Below are 27,890 nucleotides of genomic sequence, written 5' to 3' on the forward strand. Positions count from 1 at the left end.
ATAACAGCATATTATTCGAAAGCAATGTAAAGTGATTGTAAAATGAAAATATCAGAAAAGGACGGCGGCGGATCGATAGTCGATCGGTGTTGCGCACGCGCATCAATAAATAGCCCAATCGGGCGCGCGGCCGATACACGTCACCGAGAAGCTTTTATTAATAAAACTCAAACACAAACGCGGTTACCGTTCAACAACCTCGCGGAAGGGGAATCGCTTACGACAACACTTGCATTTCTGTTACGCAACAACACTATGATCTAATTCTTGAGCAACTTTTCATATCGTCTTTATAAATTTATATCGTCTACAGCGTAAAGTATTCATTTTTGAGCGAAATACGATTTTCGAAGAGTTGAATCAAACACTATAGTGGACCTATCAGTTTAAAATCTACAACTAAATCAATTATAGCACTGAAATTATATGCGTAGTAAAATATTAAATAAAATTGAACTAATAAAGTTTTTCTGGTAAATGAAGTGGAGGTTATGAATAAAAAACAACATTACACCGTGCGACAGTGGCACCGTTAAGTACAAGAGACTGCGTCGGCGCAGGGGCCGGCACCTTTCCCACGGTTCGTGATCGCACTCAAAACTTTTGAGGTTAACTTTAAAGTGTACCCGAGATCTAAGTTTTATAGAATAGTAACAATATCTTCCACATTTCACCATAAATATAAACTCTACTTTAATCGATACAACAAAAACTGCAGTAGCAATTGAACGGGAGAAATGAAATCCTAAACGCCAACCGCAAATATTTCATGTTGAAAAACTGAGATAATTTGATGCAAAATGCATTTCCATCCGCATTAAAACAATAATGAAGTTATAATGAATAGTTACAATGATCCAAAGCTAAGCCGGTACGATAACAGATCGAGAATAAGCTCGGTAACCCGTTGGGAATGGAATGCGTGCGTTCCTTACGCTCAATCTCAAGTACATTCTCACAATAATAGCGCGGTTTGCGGGCGCGCATTCAACCCACACATAGCAAACCCTGCCTTCTAATTAATAAGCTAACGGCTCGTCTGTTTCGATTTATTTATACTTAAACAATACAGCCTGTATTTTAAAGCGATATCCTTTTAAAGGCTGAATGTGTTTTCAACAAAACCGATCGCTACGAATTAAGCGAGACCAATTAATTCCTGAACGTTTGCATGCAGCTTATCTATACGATCGCTTAAATAGGTGGGTATAAACAACTAACGAACTACTTATCGTTTGTCAATGTAGGAACGTGTACCTTCGCACCGATTTTTATTACCCCACTTGACATCGACACTAAATCGTTGTGTAGCGTCGCCACAAATGGTATTTAGCGGAAGACGTTATCTGCTGTCATCACGAACAGTTCGTCTACTATGAGATAATGTTTACGTTAGATAACGCGGTCCATGGCAGTAAAATACTGTTCTTACTTCACAAGAACAGACAGTATAAATTAGAATTATGTACGTCTAAATTAAAGACAATATAACCTATAAAGACGTCGTGTAAGCGTCGTCAGGTATTTCGACAATCGAATAAGGATTGTTGTTTTCCGTAGAGCAGAAACAACTTTCAAACATGTACGGGCTAATGATAGTTCATTTAAATTAGGACCTTGCGGCACGGAGGGCGGAGTGTGTACCCTAACATGGGGTTATTGTAAATTTGCCACAAAGTTAATTCGTCACCTAAAAAAGTATGTGTAAATTTGCCACACTTTTATTTTTTTTAAGTTAATTCGTCACGATTTAATATCAAGTATTGTAAATTCGTCACATCGATAATTTAAGTACAGATAGCAAAAAAATTAAACAATAAATTAATTTAAAATGTTTATTTCTTAATCAGTTTTAGATTTTCAACCTTACATGTAAAAAAATCACAGTCAAATTGGATGACGATGGACTTTGTAAAAACATAAGGAAAAGCATAACAAAGATAAATTTTGCTAAAAACCAAGGAACATCTATTTTGTATATGTTCTAAAAATTCACAGCAGTTATAAAGAGTATTACTTAACATCTACATTATTCTACATAGGTAATGGTAAAAATCACAGTTCTCTCTATAAATATTTTTAAAATGTAATGAAATGAGAGCGGCTCTATAATATTTATCACAATCGTATAAAAATAAGGATAAAATATTTTTCACCTATTTTGTATACAGGGTGTAAGGGACAGCCTCCCGAAAACTTTAACCATGGAATCATTCTGAGCAACTTTCCCAAAGAAACCATATTGCGGAAATGAAAAAAAAAAAATTCGGTTTCCCATACAAAATTTTCAAGTGAGATGCTAATTTTGTATGGGAGGTTGAAATTTTTTTTTTCATTTCCACAATATGCTTTCTTTGAGAAAGTTGCTCAGAATGATTCCATGGTTAAAGTTTTCGGGTGACTGTCACTTACACCCTGAATGTTCTAAAAATATACAACAGTTATAAAAAATATTACTAAACATCTATATTATTCTACATAGGTAATCGTAAAAATCACAGTTCTCTCTATAAATATTTTTAAAATGCAATGAACTAAAAGCGGCTCTACAATATTTATAACAATCCTATAAAAATAAGGATAAAATATTATTCTTTTATTTTAACAAGTAAAGATATTGCTCTTACTTTACTTAAATCATATCCTATAATATTAGAAAAACACAAAGCAAATAAAAATCAAAACTCAAACAGACTAGCGCGTTTCATGATCATGACACTTAATAAATCACAGTTAAAATAACATTAATTATTTTTATAATTCAACTTTCGTTTTCCATAAAAATAAAAATTCTAATACATATAAAATCATTTCAAACTTTTAAAAAGCGCAAATCAATTTGACTCAATAATGAATTTACCTTATGTTATTGATGAATTTACCTTATGTGAATGATGACTGTAATATTAAAATGTAAATCATTATATTGCTGGTTTCATCGCAGGCTGAAAGGTATAATTCACTTGCCTTGCTTGCTGGCGGTACTTTACTACTTGTGGCAAATTTACAATAACCCGAATATACCTGTGACGAACTTACACATACTTTTTAAGGCTTGTGACGAATTTACTTTCAATGTATGGAGTTTTAAAAACGTGACGAATTAACTTTGTGGCAAATTTACAATAACCCGTAACATGGGGTGTAACATGGACGATTGGTCGTGGAACGAGCACGGCGGGCGTGGGTCAACGACTGCGCAGCCCAGGCGTACGCCAACGGCCGTCATTAAATATTTCACCTAGTCTAACATTCAACATTGGACACTCGCTGAGACACTTTATGGAAATTGTGGCCAACTTACTATTCGTAAGCTCCTCTATTGATCAATTTATGATTCTTAATTTTAAATAGAAAATTCATTGCATATTGTATCAAATGTAGGTAAATCGGTTTGAGTGTATTTTGTAATATTTTGGTGCAGACGACTTATTTCTTAACATTTCGAAATATTAGAGGTGAGATCGGTTCGCAGCCGACTAGGTAAAGGGGCCGTTTATAAGAATTTGGGCGAGTGAGAGGCACATGCGCGCGAACAACATTCATCTTTAGCCAGTTAAATTGGACCCGGCTCTCGAGAATACTAAGAATTCGAAACGTTTAATTTGCAGTCGCATCTCAGCTACGCTGTTAAAAAATGGCAGTGATCGTTTTATTTGAGTAAAACACCACAGGCGATCATAATTTTATTGTCTGGAATTCGTCACGGAATGCCGACTGGCGTCCGAGGGCCTCTCAAACCAGCCCCCGGTGCGCCCGACATGTGTATACGTTATGATTTAGCATGCGAGTGCGGAGGACATGTGCAGTAAGGATCAGGTGTCGCCCTGACCGCGGGCAAACCTGGCGAAACGGGTCAAACCAGTTGTTAGCTGCAGACATCAGAAAGTAAAACCTAATACTTTAAATGGTCGTGTTCAAATGCAATATTTAAATTTAATTCGGATTACTATTAAGTACGCCAATGAGATTCTCCCACGAGCTAGAGCTGCAAACATTAATCTTCTAATTAACTCTTCATGACCGAGTTACACTGTCTAGACATATTCCGGTTTTGTTACAAACACATGGAATCTGCACATTATGAAAGTTTTAGGAAGCGCTAATTTTGAAGCATTTTATAATTAGTTTGAACTTCTTCATTATGTAATAAATGAACAAACTTTCCAATTTCTTCAAGAATATTAACTGTGTTTCCATTGAAATACTGATCACGAACAGCAAAGTTTGATTGACGTTCCCATCGCAATCAATATCTATTTTTTGGCACCTTTTCAAACTGCTGTATTTTGAAGGGTAAGATTTAAATATTATAATTTTAATCAATCGAATCCTATCTAAATCTATTTTAATGAATAATAATTAATTAATCAAAACATTATTACTTAGGTACGCTACGTGCGTGAAACCCAGCAAGTGTACATAATTATCTTGTTTGATTAGCAATAGATAATGTCATATCCATACTCCACCAGTATTCCATACATATTTATTCATGGTCGATATTAGAAAAATTAATATATTCAAAAGTTTCATAGCGATCGCGCTTAAATGAAAATGACGTAATCTAATTAATAAAGTCAAAGAGTAGGACTAGGCGTATGTGCGAGAGGCCGTACAAGAGCGTCGGGTGTTGTTGCGAAGATTGTATTGTGTAGGTGCAGGTCGCAGGTAGGGGTAGGTTAGAGCGGCGGCGGCCGGCGGCGCGTATCGATCAGCGTGCGGTGCGGCGGCCGGCCGCGCGGGTGCCGGCTGCCGCTCCACAGCGCCACTTATCGCCGTCTTTGCGCCACTTCGCACCTAATTTATCGCACCGTTTCTATTATATACATGCTCCAGTTATGGTGTCGCGATATTTTTGAAACGTCGCCTATATTATAATGCGATGCGCATAAACGATAATGTTCAGCCATCAAATTTTGTGGCCGCCGCTCTACCGACGGGTTCGTTACGATAATATGGGTGGTAATAGAGGCAAATTATCCCTATTTTGTATGTTATAGTAAAAATTGTTTCGATGTCAATACTTATATTTTCATTGATATACATTTTTTCGTTTATGCCTCACATCTGAAGGAAAATTTAACAAGTATCAGATATGTAATGAGATCGTCTATAAAGGCAACAGAATCAAAACAAAATTGAAAATATAAAAATGTCGAGAAACCGATATTTCCTCAATTTGATATTTCAATATCTTTGACAAATAATATTTATGCGAATCTAATTGGAATTATTAAAAAGTACTCAATTTGCTGAAGTTATTGAGGACGTTTTACTTTTTAGCTATAGTAGCTATAGTCTATACGTATAGCTCGTCGTTGCACGAAATTTTGGTTTGCGGACTTTAACCTAAGCAGTCACCCACACACACCGCGCTCAAAGCAATTCACTGAACTCAAAGTGACCTTTAAATATAATAAGTGACAATTGATAGGAAAATGCGCAACGTGGGCGTCCCATGAAAGTATTTTACGCTTGGAAAAGGGCAACAAACAGACCAATAATAATATAGGTAGCCGATAACCTTGGAATCCGTATAACTAAATTTTCAAAGTTGAGTTGAGTGAAGTAAACATACTTAAAACATAAGTTATACCCTCAAATGCAGATCTTTAATCATTAAATGTTATGTTACTCGATACAGTAGTATCACAGCTTATCGACACACGATATCGGGCACAATGAATAAGTAAGTGCGGTAGAATCAAATGCGGGAACACGACACCCTCCTCCGACACTCCCTTCCGCCCATCACCAGCCACCAGGTGCCGAGATATAGCCAGCCCCTAATTGTTACGCGGTCAATGTGAAGCGTAATAAAGGTTAAACGAGGAAAAATCGCACCGCCTTTATCATTTAAAACGAGACGCTTTTTAGAATAAAATGTTCGATGGAAAATATTGCAGAACAATTAGTGTCGATATCGTAAATATAGAGATGGCTTAATTTGCAACAAATCGATTATGATTAAGATTGACTAAATTGAATTAAAAAGACAGTGATTACAGTAGCAAACGTAAAACTACATATTGTGTTAGATACAATAATAACTTCTACCATGTGAACGCTGCTGATCATGTGCATAACATGATTCATTAACCGCGGCTTCATGAATTAATGAGTAAACGAGATGGAGTAACAAAGATAATTTGTTCCAATGACTATGCGACGAAGCTTATTGTTTCACTCGTGTACATAGCCTCTATGTAATGCGAGCACCTTCTAGAACATTCTCGAGTTATCTAAACGTTTCTCGTAAAAGGTATTTAAGCGAGAAGTTCTGATCTTTTAGCTAACAGCGTTCACATTGGCCGGGGTTGATCTAAACAGATTATCCGTTGTCGCATCCGCCGCCGGCGGGTCAGCCGTTAATTTTCGCGCAAATGGGCTCACGTACACAGAGCGGCTCGGACAGATTCCTCGCAAATTGTTACCGGGAGCCAGCCAATATAGGGGCTGCTCCGTACTAAATGATGGCTCATTTCAGGGGGATACTATCTTTATTAGGGTCGATTGAAAGATAAATCAATAAAGTTGAGACAAACGCACTTATGAAAACGTGTATTGGGATTTGGGAGCGAAATGGAGTTAGCAAAAAGAAGTGATGGGAACGGGAGGTCCGTTTCTGAATAAATCATTATTGAAATATATCAAGTATATCCATCCATCCAGTTATATAGTGTGTGTGTGTGTGTCCAGCACGACATTGCTGGTGGCTTCTACCGGACGGGAAATTGCTGTAGGTACGGTTATTTCCGTTAGCAGTTGAACCGGCGGCGACCTTCGATCGGCTGTATTCAATTTTTCCTTCCATTTTATTTAAAAATATTATATATTATGAAGTTTTTGCATTAAAATAAAGAACCGGTTTTTCTACGCATAATATAATCAGGTATATTTTACTATTTTATCGACAAACGTCCTAAAAACGAACAATTATTAATTCCAGGCTACAATTCCACAACGATTTGTTGTGGAAATAATACCATTGTCTAGTTATTCCTGAGGAAGAATAATATTAATAGGAATGATAGGGCACTACTGTACTACAATGAGACGAATGCGTCCTTGCGCATCCCGTATAAGCGAAAAGTGGGTGACCGGGAGATTTATTGCTGCAATAAAGCTTTTATTTTTACCACTATTCAGATGACACATTTAGACTAACATGTCGTCATTGTTTTAAGTTTAATCCAAAATGTAACGTGTCTGAAGCAAGCTTCCCGAAACTTTCCAAAAAGAGGATCCTTAGTATAGAACGAAATCAATCACATTCATGATATTGCCCTTTTATCATGTACGAGCACTTAGCAGCGCGCACGCGTAATGTCGTTACGCCCACTTCGCGTCTAGGTGTGATATTACGCAACACAAACACCGCTAAGACTTCCTCATATAAAATAATGTATCTCGTGTTCTTTGACCGTTATCAAAACATATGATCGTTTGGTTATAGGTATGTGAAATTATGCAAAATTTTATAGCCAAAAGATTGGACCAAGTAGCCGTGCTTAATAAAATGGATTTACATAAATAAGATGATTGTTGTGGATATTTTGAAAGACGAATCAAGTGAATAAAAATACAATATAAAGAGACCAATAGGGAAACGCGCTAATATGTAGTCACATTTAAAATGGGCATAATATAAGCTTCAACTTAGGATATAACTTTGAGGATGACTTGTACTTTGGATGTGACTAAGTACATAAAGAGATAAAGCAAGGTAACGAGAACAAGAGGTGCACAATAGCGGCACCAAAATAAGGACCGTTTATGTAGATTTATGTCACAGTCTATTTTCGGATCCGGTCGCTGCCGGCTGAACTTGCACTCGACTGCTGTGCTCGAAACGATATTATTTAAATAAACACGAAGATTGGAAATCAAGGCTCACTAAAAATAACGTTTAAGCAACCAACTTAATGAACGCAGACCGTGTAGCATTCATTTATTTAACATTCTCGAAGAAGTTGTGTAAGAGCAAGGACTACAACTTGGGGGTAAAAGTCCTATCCGATCGTTTATTTTACTTCCGATTGAGTTATTTAAACTTGATAATGATGTATAAGATAAAGTACGTGTAAAACAGCACAGTAATCGGGTAAAATCTTGATTTCCAGTACGACACGTATATTTCTTCACAACTGATTGCATACAGAATGTAATATGGTAATAGCTAGCGAGAGAGAAAACAATCGTCTACATATCGTGTCTATTGCCAATTAAAACGAGCTTATTACCCAACAACTAAGTTTCTCTCTATTAAAACAACCTTACGATTATCCACGGTTACAGGTGATAGAATTGCGAATAATTTTATAAGTACCGAAGACAATCCCTTTGATCAGACATGAATGGGCGGGATACTTAATACTTTGTAGCAAACTAGCAAAACTCGTCAAACGAGTGTTCACTTTCTCTTTCAACGTTGAAACGATTTTTATTTTCCCATACGTAGAAAAATGCCCGCAGACATCAAAGACTTGTTGACTTGTGAACTTCTTCAAACTTCTGAGTTCGAAACTTACGCGACACGCAATTGTCATCTATGTTTAGGTGTTGTTATTAATGCTCTGTATTTGAAAGGTTTCAAGGGGGCCTTTAAGGGCAAAGCATTCATAAGATAATGTGTTGGCAGAATTAATTTGAATGAATTTTTAAGTGTTGAGTTATTTTGAAATCGATTTATAACTCTAATTGAAACGTAGCATTTGGTTACATCAATTAAATTGGCAACCAGCTAGTAAATCTAATTTTTCAGCTTAATTACTCTCACCAGACCCGTCTATATAGCCGCGTCGAAAATGACAACGCGATCTTAATCTTCCGCCTAATTGTCGCAGATGATACAACGAGCGGGGGTTTTGTTCAACGAACTGTTACACGGAGCCATTAAGCTGCTAGCGGAGCGGGGATTATCCGTGTTCGACTCGCGGAGACAGCCATATATCGCTTTCCGTAAACAACTTCAGCGTTTATCGATACTATAACGAATATAACGCTATCAATGGCTCGTTGGTGCTGATAAATTAAGGTACCTATCTGTGATATTTATTTGGTCATATCTATTATTGGAGTGATAGCATGATTCACCATTAACAGCGTATCTGGATGTGATACAAAGACAATACAATTCACTCATTAGCATTATAGGGAAATGTAGCTGGGACTTACGGCTCTCCATGAGTTCGGGCGCGACGAGGCCGGTCAGGTCGGGTTCCTCGCCGTACCAGAAGATCCATAGCTCCTTGGAGGCGCGCAGCGAGAGCGGCGGCGGCGCGGGCATGGCCATGTCGAAGTCGAGCGGCTGCGGGGCCGGCACGCGCCGCCACACGCACAGGATGTCGCCGGCGAGGCAGCGCGCGTAGCTGCTGATCACCGGGTCGGCGAGCGGCGCCGCGCCGTCCTCGCCGTCCCCGCCGCCGCTCGTCTCGCCCCATACCAGCTTACGCCATTTTATCCCGTGGAGTTCAGTCTGAAAGATACAACACGCTGTACTATTGGTAACCACGCACAAAAAACATAAGGACATGATACCAATTTATGCACTTGTGATTCGATGTTGAGTATGAAAACAAATCATGCAAACTAATTGGTGATTTTAACCTAATTTCATCAGTCATTGCTCATAATATGGTAACTGCATTTCATACGATTTCAATCTCAAAATAAGATCTTGAAAAATCGTTCAATTTTGTTCTTTTCTGTAGTCTACTAATTAAGTTAAGATTACATTCATTGATCCTTTTTGACATAACCAAACCAAAAAACGTATTAACATCAGATTAATCTTATATTTTAAAGTATTTAACAAAACTTTATTTTTACGTCTTTCTAACCAATACGAAAAAAAAGTCGTGAACGATCGTTTTCATAAAGCTTGTAGGTACGAGTTGATAGTAGGCCTTAATTGAATACCAATTTACGTAAAACGTGAAGTCGTGGGACATGGTTTTTATACATTACTAAAGTAGGTAAATGCAATTTAATTATATTTTTTGTTTCCTCGATGTTATAGCCCGGGTTGGTGTTGATTACCTTGTAATTATCGCGATAAATGTAGCATAATGCTATACACGGGTAAAAGAAACAAGATTCTACGAATTTTTATATTTTAATATATAATTTTATCGAAAAAATATTAAGTTACATACATGCAGAAAATCGAAAGAGCCGTCGATTGTTATACGATTGTACGGACATAGAGGTGAATGGCTACTCACGTGACCTTGTAAATGTGAACATTAGGTCAAAATACCGTGTGTGCCCGGCGTCCGTATTTAATAACACTTGCTTAATTCATATGCAGATGTTACAAACGGTCTGTGCGAAGATTACTCTACGAATTTGTTACATGCTTTGTTGTTTGTACAGCTTGATATTTTACCTATTTTCTTATCATATGGTTCACATGAAAATAAATATAAACGTATCGTTCAATCATGCAGTTTTTTTTCTTTCAATTATAATTTATATCCTACGTTATTCCTTGCAATCATGACACTATACTTCCAATAATACTGACACGCACCGGAGGCAATATAACACGAAAATTAACGCCATCTCAATTACGTAAACCGCATCAAACCCAAGCGGGCAGACCAAAAGCCAGAACCGCAGATGTATAGGTGTGTCTGAGCACTAATGGTAATGACTAAGGTCATTGGTCGTGGCAGTGCGACGCCGACACCATCTGCAGGAAGGGGTTGCGACTACACCTGGCGCGAGCCGCGCGTGGGGTCGCACCGCGAGGGGAGCGGCGGCACCGGGATGACTTGAGAGTTGAGACGCTGTTGTCAACCGGATGACAGCAAAGATCAGATTAGATTGTGCTTTTGAAAGCCACCTTATATTAGACGCAACTATGGTATTCTATGTAATAGCAAACTGAACGATTTTGTGCTATAGATAGAATATATTTTAATTGATTATATTAATATGAAATGAGATTAAATTGTAAGTGTTTTACTTGCGGAAATAAAGCAATTCTAAATGTGGCTTGTAACACAGATTATATAATGTTAAAGATGGTTTACATTAGTTTGATATTATAAATATTTCCGTAGCTTGGCACAAAATATCAAGTAACTTCTGTTCGATTTTAAGTCAGTATCTTTCATATAAGAGAAAGCGAAGCCTACATTTTGACCACATTATAATAATTTTACACTTATTACAAAATATTTATCTAAAATAAACCAGTTGGAAGCATCGAATCTTCGAAAATATTGATCAAATTATGGAAATTCTTGAAAGAAAAGTGTGCCAATATACATAGTTATATAATTTGCTTGGTATACATTTGATCCGTACCAGTTCTGAGTGGTAGGGTGTGAAAGAATGCGCGAGCAGTCGATTCGGTTGACGTCGAGGCCGGCCGCTTTCTAACGCCCGATGCGCCCGCGCAGACCGCTTCACTTTCTATTGTGCGACGTGACGTATTCATCTAAATCGCTTCATTATTTGCCCAAATCATTAACAAATCGATCATTTAACGACAGATGGCTCAATATTGCTTTGAATTTAAATTTAGTTATATCTGTAACTTTAAGCAAGATTGATTGATTGCTGTATTAATAACTTCTGCTAACGACATCTCTTACGAATAATATAGGACATATTCTTATAAAAACTACAGTTATAAACGGTCTTTCGACTTCGTTCCCCATAGATTACGAGGGAGATTGTCAGCATCAAAGAGCGTTCAAGGCGGATATTGGGAAAAATATCCGCCGACAAAGCTCCCAGCTTAAAGCACAAGTTTATAGTGGAAAATGTGCGGTTATTTGAATTTAAAATGTGGAGCGAGTGCGATCTACTGACCCGGCCGCAAGGCTCCGGCCAAACTTGTCTGTTTGTCGCCGACGTTTTCAAGCAAATCTTTTAGCATAAATTTAAAGCTTTTGATTGACTTGTGACTTACATTAAACGTAATATTATAATGAATACCTACGGGGATAGTTTCCATTCTATGAATAGTAATTAATTTTGTATAAATTATTCATTCATAAGCTAATTTGATATGGTTAATTTATGTTAACAGATAACACTTCAAAATACATAATTTCAAAATCGATTCTAGTATTACCTATATAACTACATAATATTATGCACAATTAATGTACTGTTGGCTGTAAACAATGCTGCCCCGTAAAGTGAACATAACCAAGAACGGAAAAAACTGCATGGCCAAAAAAGTCGAACACCGCTAGACGAGAGCGAGACGGTGGTATCGCGGGCGAGCGGGATGGCGCGTCGCGAAAGTGAGAGGAGGCGACCGCGGCGCGGTGCGGCAACCGCGCGCCGGTTACGTTACTAGCGGGCTGCGGGGTAAACAATCCGAGTGATGTGACGGCAAGATGCGCGTGCGCCCCCGGCCCTGCACTTCGCTACTGCATTTTTGTTTGGTGACGTCACACGCTCGGGACCCGATAATTTATTACTTAATAGTTGCACTACATCAGAATAAATGTCATACGTTTCCTCAATTATGCAAATAATGTAGGTAATCGATTCGCGTTGTAAACATAATAAAACGTATGTTTTTATGGGATGTGTCTATCTGGATCCTTCGGTGGGCAGGCCAGTTCGCAGTACGTGTTTACAAACAGCGATACCCGGATGACCTTACAATTTAACGCTTCACCGTTCATTACAATGCGCTAATGCACTTCAACACTATTAACGTATTATTTTCAAACACAATGTTATCTATACGTTTAAAGCAATTGTATAAAGTACATACGAGCAAGTTTATTCAATATTTTAATAGTTGTTAAATTAAATTAAAACAAAAATTGGGGTTCTGATATGAGATCTGGTTAATTACAATTTTAAAACAAAAATTTACGATATATTTTTATTTTTTAATAAGATATTGTGAACTTCATCGGAAAATTAAAATTGACTCAACAGCTAGAACTCTATAAGCTACTGTTGACACATAAATTATTTTAAAATTGGGTCGATTTAAAAATAAGTAGTTAACGCTAATTAATAAGCTCATATTCATTAATCAAAATTTTGCGTTTAGCAAATACCTACTTATATTGTGTATGATTCAAAATTAAATTAAAAAAAAATATTAAGCTCTCAATATCTTTCTAGTTTCTACATAATACCTATTACCTACCATTATCCTTTTTCGTTTCTTATGCTACAAAAACATGAAACAAATGCTTACAAGTGGCACAGCGCATATAGAACAATCTACAATCTCGGCGGTAACGCAGTGCGTGACATAAGCGCCGTATGTCGACCACTTCCGCGAACATCATTGTTATGTACCGCACGTTACATTTCACCACTACACACCGACCTCGAGCACACGCCACGTTACACTTTATATACAAAACAATAAGGGCTGTATTCGCCTGACATGTTTGTTACTATGTGCTAAATGCCGATATGAATCTTTTTTGATAATTCTACAAGTTTGAATAGCGTGCGACTGTTATAATTGAAATTGTCATAAATAGTATAAACGATGTGGTAATTGCTTGATTACATTTGATGATATTTGTTGTAACAGTAGAAGGAAACTTTAATTAATTGAAATCTGAAGATATCATTGTTTTATCTAGATGATACCAAATGCCTGTAAACACTGGTGTCTTCATTAGGAGTTAGAACCGATGGGAATAAGCGGTTCATAAGTTAGCACCCGAAGCGAGTTCAGGGTTAGCTATAACATTCTTCCGACATCTAAAAGCACAATGTTACAGGGGAGTGTGGGCGGCGACAACGAACCAATTACCGTTATTTCCTTCTCAATTTTCTCGCTGTAACAAGAACGCGTGCGAGAAGGACGCACAATGCGGTACCACAATGAGCCGTGTATCGCTCCGGTTATCTGCAATGTTGAGATGATAAAACAATTACCTCTGACCCGCGACAGATTACATTGCTTCGTAAAAAACCATGACGCGATCCTACTTGACCAAGCATACGAAATATCTTCGTAAACGCTAATTTGTAGCGTAAAATTGAGCCCGGAAAGTTACTACAAGAGTTACACGAAGAATGTATTGAATCAAAATAAGGCGGACGGATCTTTGAAACCGGGTCTGTTTATCCATAGAAGGCTTGATTCGTTGCTGAAACAACAGTTGTTTATGGATCGAAAATAGAAGTCCATATCGAACATTGAATAACAATCCATGGCAACATGTAAGCATGAATACACGAACAAATAAATTGTTATGCGTCGAGCGCTTAGAGGCACGCGCCGCGAATCGGTGAGGTCAGGCGCGGGCGCAGGCGATACTTGCCGATACCTCCACTCAACAATACTATTATGATCATGAATCATATTGCATCGACACGAACAAAGCCCGACAATATTTATAGAGCTTACCGCGTACATGTTACGGAACCATGTTTATATGGAATATTACAAGGTTTGCTCCCGAGTTATCTTTACTTATACCTAGTGCACACTAAAAGTTTTGCGTTTCTAGCCACCCATAAATGTTTGAATTTTGAATGTTATATTTTTTTAACCTATGAAGTCTCATAAGTTGAGGAAAAAAAAATTTGGCTGAAAGCTCGTGTCAATTTTTTTTTATCTCAAGTTGAAGTTCGTTGTCCGTAGCAAAAACGGAACTAACACGAAACAATTTTAGGGCGATGATTTTTGATGATTTTAAAAGTTCGCTTTCTCCGAAAGCTTGCACTGCTCGCCTTCAAAATACTTTTGGGAGGGAAGCACCTTATTTGAGCACTGTAAGGCATTGATATGCTGAATTTCATCGCGGCCGTGTTTCTCTTCATGATGAAATTCGTGAAGGTCGACCCTCAACTGCGATCACGGAGGAAAATATGGCTACCATCAGACGACTAATTTAAGAAAATTGCCATATCACTTATTAGGATATTCGAGGACATTTGGGGATTGATATGAGACAAATTCAGAAAATTTTACATGAACATTTCAAAGTTAGGAAGATTGGTTGCCGGTGAATTGCTCCCAAACTCACTCCATAACAAAAACGACATCGAGTAGATTGGTGTTAAGAAATGCTATTAAAGTACAATTACGGACATTCTAATGCCGTGTATAATATCGTGACAGGATATGAAATATGTATATATGGTTATATTCCAGAAAGAAAACACCAATATTCTTTGTGGGTGTTTGAAAGTGACAGCAAACCAACCAAATAGAGGCAGGCGAGAAGGGTTGGCAAACAAATGATTGCATTATTTTTCTCTAAGACGAATCCTGTCTGCACTATCCCACTTGAGTAACAAAAGACTGTTAATGCCGAGTGGTACACCACTATTTTTTTGCCCAATGTCTTAGAAAAAATAAGAGAAAAGCGACCTAGAAGTCGCATCTTGTTGCACCATGACAGTGCTTCGGCGCACACCGCGAACAAAACAAAGTCATTTTTGGCTACTGAAAACATAGAGCACGTGACTCATGCCACACGCAGTCCTAACCTAGCACCTTGCGATTTCTTTCTTTTCCCACAAATCTATGATTCAATGAGTGGTTCGACATTTACGAGGCCAGAAGAGGCCGTGGTTGCTTTCAAACAGCACGCAGAAAACATACCCTCGGACCAATGGTCCTCATGTTTCCAGAAATGGTTTGAACGGATGAAAAAGTGTTTTAAATGTAGCGGAGAATACTTTAAAAAGTAGTAAATATAATATTGGACAAATAAATTGTTTTGTTTATTAGTTACGCAAAACTTTCAGTGTGGCCCACGTATTGAGTACTTCACAGAGATTAAAACACCTTTAGTCTTCACAATCAAGTTAAGTTTTCATATTATAGTCGCAACTTACCGCTACACTCAATCATTACTTTTTTATCAATTAACTAGTGTATGTCAAATTATTATTGTTCTACGTTTCACATCTTGATGACATATTGTGAATAAGAGTTTTAATGAAATGTACACTTCTAAAATATGCCACTGTTACCAAAAAGGTATCTAAATCAATATTTTAATTATATGTCGAATCGTAACACAGTGATCGCTCTATTGTTTGCACGCATTGGCGATGTCGTAATCGAATAGAATTAATAACTTAGTAATCGTTACATCGGGTCGCTGAACTTCAGTGAAAATGAACATTTGTCATATAATTTGTCACGATTCGCGACAATCTAATAAGGTAAAACTTGTCAAATATTATACACATTTAAATATCGATTTTAAAAAATACTAGATATTATCAATGATACACACCGTCTGATATTGAAAATAATCATCCAATTGATAAGATTTCAAATACACAAACACAAAATAACCAGTCTGTTTATTGTAGCGAATCTCATATTTACTACGAGTGCGATCGTTCTAAAACCGTATCATGATTTACATTTTCGACTCAAGAGAATTCCAGTCACAATTTTAGGGAGAAGCAAGACGATAGATTGAGTCAGGAATACATGTGAAGCAACAAAAGAACATTTTTACATTTCTCTTTACTGAAGACGGCGGCAACGAAACAAAAAAAGCAGGAATGAACGGGGTGCAAGTACGAAGGGTGCATGCAGGGTACAGGTAGATGAAGCAGACGGCGCGAGTGCACTACCCAGCTAACGGTACCGCGCGGTCAACGAACCCCCGCTCGCTGTAAATCTAGAATTTTGAGGATTTGCCCCACTTTTATGGCTGTCGATTACATAAGAGTACGTAAAGCATTGTTTTCCGATGTATACCCGTGATATGCGGTGTGTTTGAATTCGAAATATGGAGCCGTATTTACTTTTTGACGTGAATATCGACATGTTTACATTGTACTGAAGCGAATGTTTTATTTGGACACAAACACCGTGTTTCGTATACAGGAAGGATATAAATTGTAACAGATATTGAACAGTTATGGTCTAATAAAATATTTACAGTGTAAAACGTAAAACGACAAATTAAAAATATCTAATGTATTTTCATTGAGCTTATGAAAATTCCAATGTAGATTCGTATGCTAATCTATGACAAAGCAAGCTATGGAGCTACATCGTGTCTACTTGTAAAGCTACTGCGACAAAATAATGCGGACCCCATGCGCAGGCCGCGAAGCTTTTATGAATACAAAAGAGGAACTTGAAAGCTTATAAATTATAATATCGTACAAACTAAGTATCTACCGTAAGACAGCGCCTTACAACGTCGTGAGTCTTTTATACAATGGCTTTACGGCATGAAGATATTGTGACTTGTGGTATTTTTATTTTTTCCATATACATAATATCTGCTAGGTACTGCAGAGGTGCGTCTAGGGCTTTTGTTTGTGATATGTAATACTAAAAGTTGTGTCATGTAACTTTCAACATTATTTATACCTACCTACTGCTTTTAATTCTCAAATTATTGACATATAATTACGTAAAATAAACTAAGCATAATATTTTTTGAGTGCGTGCGTGATTATTGTAATAACTAATAACCAAAACTATAAACATTAACAATATTTTGTCAAGATCCAAAGCTAGAGAAGGTAACACTTCGGGCACAATGGTGGCACGAAATCAAGTTTTATGCACTATTTGTTAAGTGGCACACGGCAAGTACTTCCACTGAGTAACTGTAGGAATCGGAATCGGAGATTTGAACAGATAATATCATTTCATTATTTATACAGTAATCGTGACAACGCGGTATAAAGATTACAGTAAAGATTATAGTGACAATATCATACATTTTCATATTCTTGTCTGCGTTTTCTCGTAACAACTTGTAATAAAAGTTAAAATATAAGAATGTAAGAGCGTATATCTTAACAGTGTGTCGACAGAAGGGTGAAGTGGGAACGCTTGCCAGTCTGAGACGTGATACCGAGATGCAATTTAATGCAATCATCGGCGCTTAGCGCTATCAGCCTGTCGATATTCACTTTGCAATACGAAGTAGTTACCTACACATACTTGATATTGATAATATAACTTCTCTTGTAATGAATGAATTAAGAAATTAGCAGTAAACCATTATGGTGTTTTCATATTTAAATACAAATACATATGGTGATTTCGTATTTACATTTATTATACGATATGAAAGCCGTTTTAGGCTTTCGATTTTTCGTGTAACGTTAACACTATGTTACAGAATACAGCTACATACAATATGGTAAATGGTACGCAATGAACGCGTCGGCAATTTCATTCCACAGTGTGAATAGTCAAACGAGTTCACAGCGACGGAGCTCTGCGGAGACCAGAGTGAAAGCATTATATAATTAATTATATTGCCCTTAACGACATACTGTTTTTGGGCACATACTAGCTGTTACCTTAAGCCTTGTTTACACGCAAACGTAACCTTATTGCACAATTGCGACAATCTTACGGTTAATTAAACAGTTCGGCGTAACCTAGTTACATTCGTAGTAAAGAGTTTGTTAGGTACATTGTCAATCGCTGTTGTATTGTTTTGTCTTCAGTAATGAGGTCATAATCGTAGTTATCGTATATAATTTAATTTATTTAATTACAATTTTTATTGCATTATTATGAGTGTAATTTAATGATGATACAACTTATATTACTATTATTAAAACAATATTTTACCTAGGCTTTTTGGTGATCAAATTCTTCAATTTTAAGGCGTCTTTCTTTTTAAATTACTATCTCAATCGATCTCTGTTCGTGATGTTTGCAATTGTAGCTGTCCAATCGATTTTCAATCACTAGGTATATTACATGTGTGTACTGTGTAGTGTGCAATGGCAGTAGTTGAGTGAAAACTCGTTTTCCGTGAGTCGAGGGCCGAAATGAAGGGCCAAGGTGAACCGTCGAGAGCGATCATGTTTTAATGAGAGAATCATTACTTTGCATACTATATCTAATAAGTAAAAGTATATACAGTAAGGACTAGCATCGAGAAATCTATGGAAAATCAGCTATGCACGCATATGCAATGAAACAGTCTATATTCTTAACTTGAATAACTTTTATCGCGGTGAAAGTTACCTATATAGGTACCTATATACTTTTGTTAATGCGTTCAATACATTCAGTACAAAAACAATTTGGTCACTACGATATACCTACCTAATTTGCATACTATCAAGTATAAAGTTCATTCGAATCATTTCTACGCATAGTTTGGGATACAAATAGGCAATATTTTTCCTATTAGAATTTTTTATTTATTAAAATAAATTCGTAAGGATTATTTTGCTTCAATATAAAGTCGAAGGAGCTACATTATTCTAGAAGGAATGTCGATCTGAAATCACGCATTAGTGAAAAGCGTGCGATATTTCAATCGATACTAAATCGAGCACGCTCACGCCCAGCCAGCTACCCATGAGCGTTCAATTGTTGCGGATATTTTGCTTTATTTGTTATTCGCAAATCGCAATGCAAGTGTTCGGGCGTGTACTGTGTAGCGAGATGAGGAAGATTAAACGCTCACTTTCTTGCGAGTCGGCGGCGGAGCCGTGCCAAGCGGTGCACAATCATATTATGTATTTACAAAACAAATCGACGCGCGTCGGCTATATGCGTTCAACGTCAACACTCACATTTTATATGTCCTAATTTATGTGCCATATACAAAGCAATCTTATTTTACCATCGCAATAGTTAGTTGTTGACAACTTATTTTTGGTCATTAAACCATTTAAAATCTCATGTTCATTGACAATAGTCAGCTACATACTGTTCATACTAAAATTTAACAAGATTCACAAAAATCAAATGCGTATAAAATCAAGAGCAAAGCAATAAAACGCAGGGCTCCTCAGTCGTCTTGACCCACATTCAGCGGCCGCGGTCTCGTTCGCACTCTCGATAATCTGCCGGACCCTAATTGCTGCTCACTACCAAATTATTGCTCGTGCTGTTTGTTATTCAAAATCTATTATTATACTACACATTGATAGCTGCGCTCAACTGTACAATTTTGTAGCAACAGTTTAATGCTAATTTCAATGCTAAATAAACTTTGTGATAAACGGTTTTCCTCATTGTGGATATAATGGACATATCAAATTTAACATAAACGTTATATATAATTCAGCATACTTCTATGTTTATAATTTGTAAGTTGGTATATTGATAAATTATCGAAAACTTAGGCCTTGAGAGCACAGCGTAAACGAACGCAGCTTTTCAATATGCAATTAACTATCTGCATCAACATCTACGTACAACATTTATTAAAGTAAGTAGCTATGTATCAAAATCGATTAAACGAGTCGCATGTAAAAACCCATAAACACTTTATATTATGTAATGAAGACGTCACACAAATGTATGAGGTCATTAAAATATGACGAGGAAGAGGAAAACTATAAAATATTCAAAATGCGACTTCATGGAAGACACAATGGTTCACCACTGCAAATAAACATAGTAGTGTCATACAAATTTCATATATCATAAAGAATACATGTTTTCACATTTATGTATAAGAAATGTATATTTTTTGATTCTAGGCCGAGAAAAACAACACATATGTCTAAGGTACCTTTTCAAAGGAAACGAGGGGTTCCTTGTTTTACTTCGCTCCCTCATTTTCCTACATACATAGTAACTTCTCTTTGATGTTTTCTTGTACAAGTATAAGTGTGTAGATTGGTACATCTTCATTCATAAATTCTTGTTAGAGCATCGCATGACGAGTATACATCTAGTACGAGGGCTATTTGTTTTCAATATACAAACAATCCAACTGAAATTAATATTACTAGGATGTGTTCAAGTATTTCTACTATCTAAGATGTCATACAAGACCTTTTACCAAATCAATCCTTTGATCTGAATCCTTCATTAATACACGATTCAGAAGATGACGGATAAACAAGCAGTACTTTTCCTTAAGACATCAAAATAAAACCTTGACCCAGCTGTTTGGACCTATACGGGTCAAGGGCCTAACAAAATGCCGATGCAATGATTCGTCACATTTATTATTGATGCAAATTATTTTTGTGCGTATGCGCCGGTCTGCGTGTGAATAACGGATACATTATAAATAGAACACCTAAAAATATTGATGAGATAGGGTCAATATAATTTGGACGATAAATATTACATATTATTCTTCCAAATAAACAACAGTTTACTGGGTCATAAAAAAGGAACAAGGATTTAGCCAATCAACCATGAGCAAACAATTGGTGTTCCATAACAAACGTGCACATATTCCACAAAGCTTACGAATGCTTCGAGAAAGTTTCGCATTGAGCTCAAAATACTAACAATAAGTTTTGTTGTGAAAGCGCAAGGACACAATGTAGGTGAAGGACGCACTGTTAACGCTGTATTGCATCTCGCTCGACCTTCGCGATCCTTGATAAGAAATGCTACTTAACCTCATTATAATATATTTTATTTGGAATTCTTCATCGATAACTGCACGTACCTACCGACGTCGGCACAACAATGAGGTCGTTAAAAATACACTGCTTTGTGCTTTGTTGTTACTTTACAAATTAAAACAATGCGTCGAAAAAAGCCCCTATAAATTATACAGGAACTTCAAAGGATGTGTGATATAGATCATTATTCTGATGTAGAATTTTGACATGATTACATGAACACAGCTATCGCTTGTAGGTATTCTAACAGTTGTTAGAATACCTACAGAATTTCATAACAGCCGTGTTTAGCATAACATTAGAGAACGGTTCGTATGACAGTGGGATCAAAGACGCGAAGATAACCCTTATCGCCGTTGATAAGGGACTGACGCGCTGTTCGCAATTGTCATTGCTACTCCGCACGGGTGTAGGTCAAACATAGCTTCGAGTGTTTTCAAGTCGTTCAATGTTGAGTCTTAGAGAACAAGGTAGGTACTTCATGTGTTTTGAAATGTTAATTTTCTTCAGTGCAAATTAAAACGTATGTTTTTAGGTTTCATCGGTTTTCATCGCAATATATAAACATTTACATTATCTACAAATTTAATTGAAATTACTTTATTAATATTCTTTATATATACGTGTACTTTTGACCACAAACACACAGTATACGCAAGGCCATTGCTTTTAATTTTAATACCTTACCAACATTACATGGTAAATAAAGCGAGTCTTTTTATATTACATAAAGATGGCGCTACTGTAGCTGATAACAACCAACAACAAAGCCATTAATTTCTAAAATGAGCATCTTCTCAATCTTCAAAATTCTCGCATCAATTTCAATGCTTAGGCTCTGGAAGGGGAGACTCGGCCCTGTCACGGATTAAATTATTTGTCTAAATTGTCTACGATTTTTGCAAGGCGATTTATATTTTATCTTGTTGTGTAATTTTTCTTATAAATTGTATTTTCCTAACTACGTAATTAATTCAAGATTTTAAACAATGACAACATGTTAAGCACCATGAAAAAAAACGAAAAAAATAGCCTTGCAATGAAAGTCGGTAAGTAATAAGGTAGGCAATTAAATCGAGTGGCAGTGTCTGATAGCGATAATTATCACCGCAGTCGCACGGACCTTGATAGGCGACGAGACCGCTTATCAGTCGACGGGACCCCCGCGACAAAACGGGCCGGCCGATGGGCGATCGGTTGGAAAGGGCATTTTGGTGAAAATTACTTTTAAAAGACCTTCACTTTGACCTATCCACGCAATGTTTGCTATTAAAATGGATACTATGGTACATATTACATACATATTTTGTTATCATTATGAATTATACCTACATAAACATATTATCATTATTAAACAAAAATTATAAAGAAAGTTAGGCACCTAATTCGTTCGTTATTTTGAAACTTGAGCATTTATTATGCGTCAATTGTAAATTGTAATGAATTATCATCAGTTCAATGGAAGAACGTGCGAGCCATAAAAAGTTTGATTAATGTATAAAAATTCGATAATGAATTGCCTACCGATTAGCCGAAACATTACATTAACCTTTAGGTGGCGTAAGTTATGTTAAAATGCAATTATTTATAAGCGTTAAGTAATCAGGCGTTCACAATTACCTTGTCTACAAAAGGAACAAGTTTTCCGTCAGCCATTCGAGATTCCTTTAAGGTGAGTTTTGTCAACATGCATATCTTTATGGTCAAGTGGACAGACGACCTTGAGTGCTTTACCGAATTCCGGACCTCCGTGCGATTATGTTTGAATCTCGGTTTATAACGTTTCATTATTACCGTGTAAAGCAACAGTTTCACTCAAAGAAAGGAAAATCCGTACAACTCGGTATACGTAGCATCATTTTATGGTTACCGACATAAAAGCGATTCAGGAAATGATCAACTAGGTACCTAATTGATCATGTTTCTACTATGTATAAATAAAACCATTTAGTTACGATATACAACTTACAAGAGTGATTTACATTTGTCCATAAACATCGTCGCATTTACGAGACGATTTGTCGCCCTACGACATTTAGTCCTGGCATTTTTAATACAAGGGAAAATGAGTTTTTATAGAGGATGGGGTCGTGTATAGAGATGGGGAAAGGTCGCCTTCAGATAACATGAATAACTTAGTGGAATTCGGCCATTCCGTGGACAATATCGCCGCAGCGGCGCCTGGAACCTAAAATATTAAACCTGCATGCAATAAGTCTGCTTTATGGAATGGGGATGGAGAATACCGAATATTAAATACGTCGTAATGGGATAAATATTCCGTATATCTCTATTTATGGACATTTGAGGAGATATTTGTGTGAAGAAAAATTTAAACCTTGAAATAAGAATATTCAAATTGAAGTTCAAAGTCTACCTTATATTTCGATCAATATAATTTCCTGCATTCAGTATGGAGGTTATCGAATCTAAATTTAGTTCATCATCATTTTCCATCATCAGCATCAGGGGTTCAACTGTACAAGGTAAGAAATAAGTATTATTATCTATATCTCACACGTAATAAGTTAAAAAAAACTTAGGTTTCACGCGCGTCGTGGTGCGATGGGAAAGTGTCGTGGCCGACCATTCAATGTACCGGGTGAATGAGTGCAGCCGCCCGCGCAGTGCCCCACGCCGCCTCTTGTCTACGGCCTATCTCTTTACGATCAAACCGCAACGCATAAAAACTCGTGTCGCATATTAAATGTGAAATTGTGGTTAAACAACTTCGTGTACGTACCTATATTAAACATTTTAAATACTGTGTAAGACCAAAATACATCGCACGGAAACGCATTGTCTTGTTTTAAAATAAAGTAACGCGCTAATCATAAACCTAGTTTAATGTTATGATAATAAAGGTATTTTGTTCAAGATCAAGAGGTATCGTCATGGTCAAAATAGGTTTATACGTAAAACATATTCTCTACCTACAAGGCGTGATATTTATTATTATGAATACATCGTCTGAATATGGATACGACGTAGCGATGTTAAACATTGTTCATTTTATCATAAATGTACCTATTACCTAACAGTAGTCATAAACCATTATAGGAAAGTTATATATCTTGTTTAAGTAGTATTTTATGTTATGGAAAAATACATAACAACATAGGTAGTTATCGAGTGCAATATCAAAGTAACAGATTGTAATGTGCATTCTTTGAAAAGAAGTTGCGTACGCGATCTACTAAAGTAGTGAGTGTATTGAACCCGGCGCAATGTCAGCCTAGTAAGTCGATGCGTCACCGACCCACGACCGGGCAATGTGAACGACAGTCGACAGAATTCCACTCGACAAAAGGCGTTGTGTCCGCAAACGATGCATAAATAATTAGACAATAAGCAAGCAGGGCAAGAAATCAGTAATTTGTGTCGCGGCAAGATAGGCGGAGCGGCGAGGGAGACGGGTGCAGGCGCGCGCCGCAGCGCGGAGATGTGGCAACGCGTCAGGTGGAAATGGCGCCGGGCTGCTCTCCGCCGAGGACGACCGACCGCCTCCACCCGCCACCCGCCGCCCCCGCCCCGCCGGCCTCCTCGACACACACCCGCCGCTAATCCTCAACCGAATACAATCTGATAAAATTCGCGCCAGCTATGAACGTTACGCAAAGCGACTCCATACTACAAAACGACGATAATGAATGACCGGACCGTTTCTTTTATAAATACACAAACATTCCCACCACCTACCTATGATAAATTAAGTCGCAGTATAGAACCGAACGCTGCTGTAAGAATGTAAGTGTAAGAAAGTTATTTCCTCGACCTGGCGAAACTAGTCTTGCGAACACATTACGGTCCGTGTTACGGCCAGGCAAAGTCAAAATGACCTCTATGAGCTTGGAGCTTCTTATGTCCTCGCTCGCCGATTGCGATGATATTTTATGGGTTAGCAACACGGCATGATTCTACAGCCCAGAGTACGATGCCAGAATGACTAACAGTCGAACGTCATTAGTCAACTAAGCATGGATTCTTCCATACAAAGATTTAAATACATTTGATCGATTTCATTACCGTATTGCATTTAAGGTGATTTTTGAGTAACATCATCAGTCAACGATAATTGGACCGTTTGCACGTCGTGGATATTATTGATGACTTCAAATTTTATCAATATGTGTCACATTAACCGTAGCACGTAACAATAGCAATACGATAAATATAATGATTTCGAAAGAAAAGTACCTACGACTTCTTTCATCAATGTAAAAGTGACTTACCAAGGCAAAGAAGTTTGTGTGGCAATCCTCGAGACTAGCACCGTTTGTTTGGTGATTTTGATGCGTCATGGTAGTCCAGGGCACTTCATTTTCATATCACAACACTAATAACAGGTTCAAACTTAAAGAAACCACTCAAAATCTTAAAATCATCACCGACATTTAATGAAGTTTTCACCTTTCAATGGCGACTGGAAAATGGCGGATGGGAAACAACAACCCAAGCCGACACTAGCGCTCGTAACGGCAGAATACATAACTATGCTCGTCCAGAAACATTCTTACGTTCCGTTTTACAATCGTACTACGAAAATATGAAAAAAAAATGACATTTTGATGAATATGTTTTAAATATATCATAAAAATGATTGAAAATTATTGTATAATATAAAAAACAATGCACAAATGCAACCCAATGACGCAATAATAAAAAAATATTTTTAATTTAGTCTCTAAATATATGTATGAATGCGTGTTATGGAAACTTGTCATTACACAATTGTTAATGTCAAATCTGAGTTATGTTTATGGTAATTTGCAGGTTATAAAAATAAATTGACCTAGGAATATTCAATACATAAATTTCCTTTTTATTTGTGTACTAAATATTCCAATATGTTCAGGAACTTTTTGCTACCAGTCACTCGTGCAAGGTTTCAGGTTTGGATTCTTACCTTTTACTATTTGAATAAAAACTCCTTTACAAAAATGTTGACCAACTAATTGATATTTAAACCGTGTATTACAGGTAATTTGTGTTAGGAATAAACAGAAAAAAGTACCTAAAGTTGATAAAAAATTGCAAGCTGCAGCAGAATCCTTGGCTTCAAGAGGGTAACAATAGTCATACCTATTTTTTCTTTAATTTAGTTAAAAACGTTTTCAATTTTTGCTTCAAAATTAAATTACAATTGCTTCCTCTAGATTTCTACGGCCAAACAAGCCTTGGGATCCACCAACCAACATTCAGGAGACAGTACTTAAAATTTGTACCAGCAGTGGGCTTAAAGATGATTCTGAGTTTGAATCTTTGGAAGTAAAATTTAACGTACTTAAGGCATGCTATGAAGAGACTGGACATAGTGTACCAAATTCCTTGCTTCATACAATTGAAACAGTTGGTATGTATAGGTATTGAATAAATGGGTTAATTTGGAATAAAGAAAACATAAATTTTAATGAGGAACATATACTTTTCATAAACAGTCTCAAATCTCTAAAATCTCTTTTTTGGCTTCTATTGTAACATTTATCATATTGAACCTTTTTTTAAATGCTAGAAAGCCTTATCCAGCAAATTATTAGATTATACTGAAATTCATTTAAATATCACAGAGTAACTCCAGTCCAAATGTTACATGTTTATACCTAACCCACAAATTGTTCAATAAATGATTTTTATTTATTTTATTAACTACTAAACAGACACTTTCAACCAATTTCTTGCGAATTTACCTTTGCTTTTTAATCTCTATATATAAAAATGAGCCCTATTTACCTTAGTCATCACACGATTTCAATAATTCTTTTTTTATAATATTCCTTGAATTATGAGGGTTCTTATGGAGAGAAAACGTAAACATGTACCAACGGCGAAGCCGGGGTGGACTGCTAGTATAATATTCTTTATAGTATATACTTTCCACAAAGTTAACTTACATGTACTCTGATGATGATTTCAGATGACCTATTGGACTTCTATGAAACCCCTGTTGATGTGTGCACTCCATTCGATGCTCTTAAGAAAATGGAACTACCTAAAAATCTTCATGTGCAAGGAGACTATGTTCGGTTCCACCCTGGTAGGTTTAAAATTTATAGTTTTTTTTTACAATATATATTAATAACAAAAATATAGATAGGAATTACACAAGGTTCTTCAATGTTACGGAAGCAATGTATGTATTTTAATTTTTAACTTGTGTACTTGTAAACTTATTTCTGTATTCTGTTATTTTCTACTATTCTATTGTTCACAAGGTAGAAAAGCATTAAAATTAAACTGCAGATTTCTTAGTTAAGACTGTATAACTCATGTTAAAGTATAGTATGTGAATTTGTATGGAGATGTAAATTTGTAACTCACATCAACAAAAAGTTGACTTAAAAAAAACATTTACATTAATGTGTATTTTTTTTAATTTTCAGACAAAGATACACTAATGAATGGTCAGTCAGCATTCCCTCAGAGCTCAACGATTGTTTCTGGTTTGAATACGCGCAAGAAGTACGAAGGCTACAATGCTAAGAGATCTTGGCCTTAAATACTGTTGTATTATACAATTTTATAAGATAGTGTTATAGAATAATAATTGTAATTAAAATGTTAGAGCTTTCTTTTGTTGTTTTCTTCTACCATATACTCAA

General features: G+C 36.6%; 2 protein-coding genes across 2 annotated transcripts in view; one reads left to right on the plus strand and one right to left on the minus strand.

Moving 5' to 3' along the window:
* The window catches only part of LOC123690838 (mediator of RNA polymerase II transcription subunit 13), a 57,533-nt gene extending 31,768 nt beyond the window's left edge, over positions 1 to 25,765 (minus strand). Inside the window, exons 1-2 of the mRNA XM_045634917.1 lie at positions 25,524 to 25,765; positions 9,181 to 9,481 (exon numbers count right to left, since the gene is read on the minus strand). Coding sequence (XP_045490873.1) covers positions 9,181 to 9,481; positions 25,524 to 25,592 — 370 coding nt within the window. The 5' untranslated portion in view covers positions 25,593 to 25,765. The remainder of the gene's footprint in view (positions 1 to 9,180; positions 9,482 to 25,523) is intronic.
* A 289-nt stretch (positions 25,766 to 26,054) lies between these two features.
* Positions 26,055 to 27,859, plus strand: LOC123690837 (39S ribosomal protein L50, mitochondrial). The gene is made up of 5 exons (XM_045634916.1): positions 26,055 to 26,183; positions 26,272 to 26,357; positions 26,448 to 26,644; positions 27,206 to 27,325; positions 27,672 to 27,859. The coding sequence occupies exons 1-5, from the start codon at positions 26,139 to 26,141 to the stop codon at positions 27,785 to 27,787; spliced, it is 564 nt and encodes a 187-aa protein (XP_045490872.1). The 5' UTR covers positions 26,055 to 26,138; the 3' UTR covers positions 27,788 to 27,859.
* Positions 27,860 to 27,890: the final 31 nt, after the last annotated feature.

The sequence above is a fragment of the Colias croceus genome, chromosome 4 (genome assembly GCF_905220415.1).
Source record: "Colias croceus chromosome 4, ilColCroc2.1".
Lineage (NCBI taxonomy): Eukaryota > Metazoa > Arthropoda > Insecta > Lepidoptera > Pieridae > Colias > Colias croceus.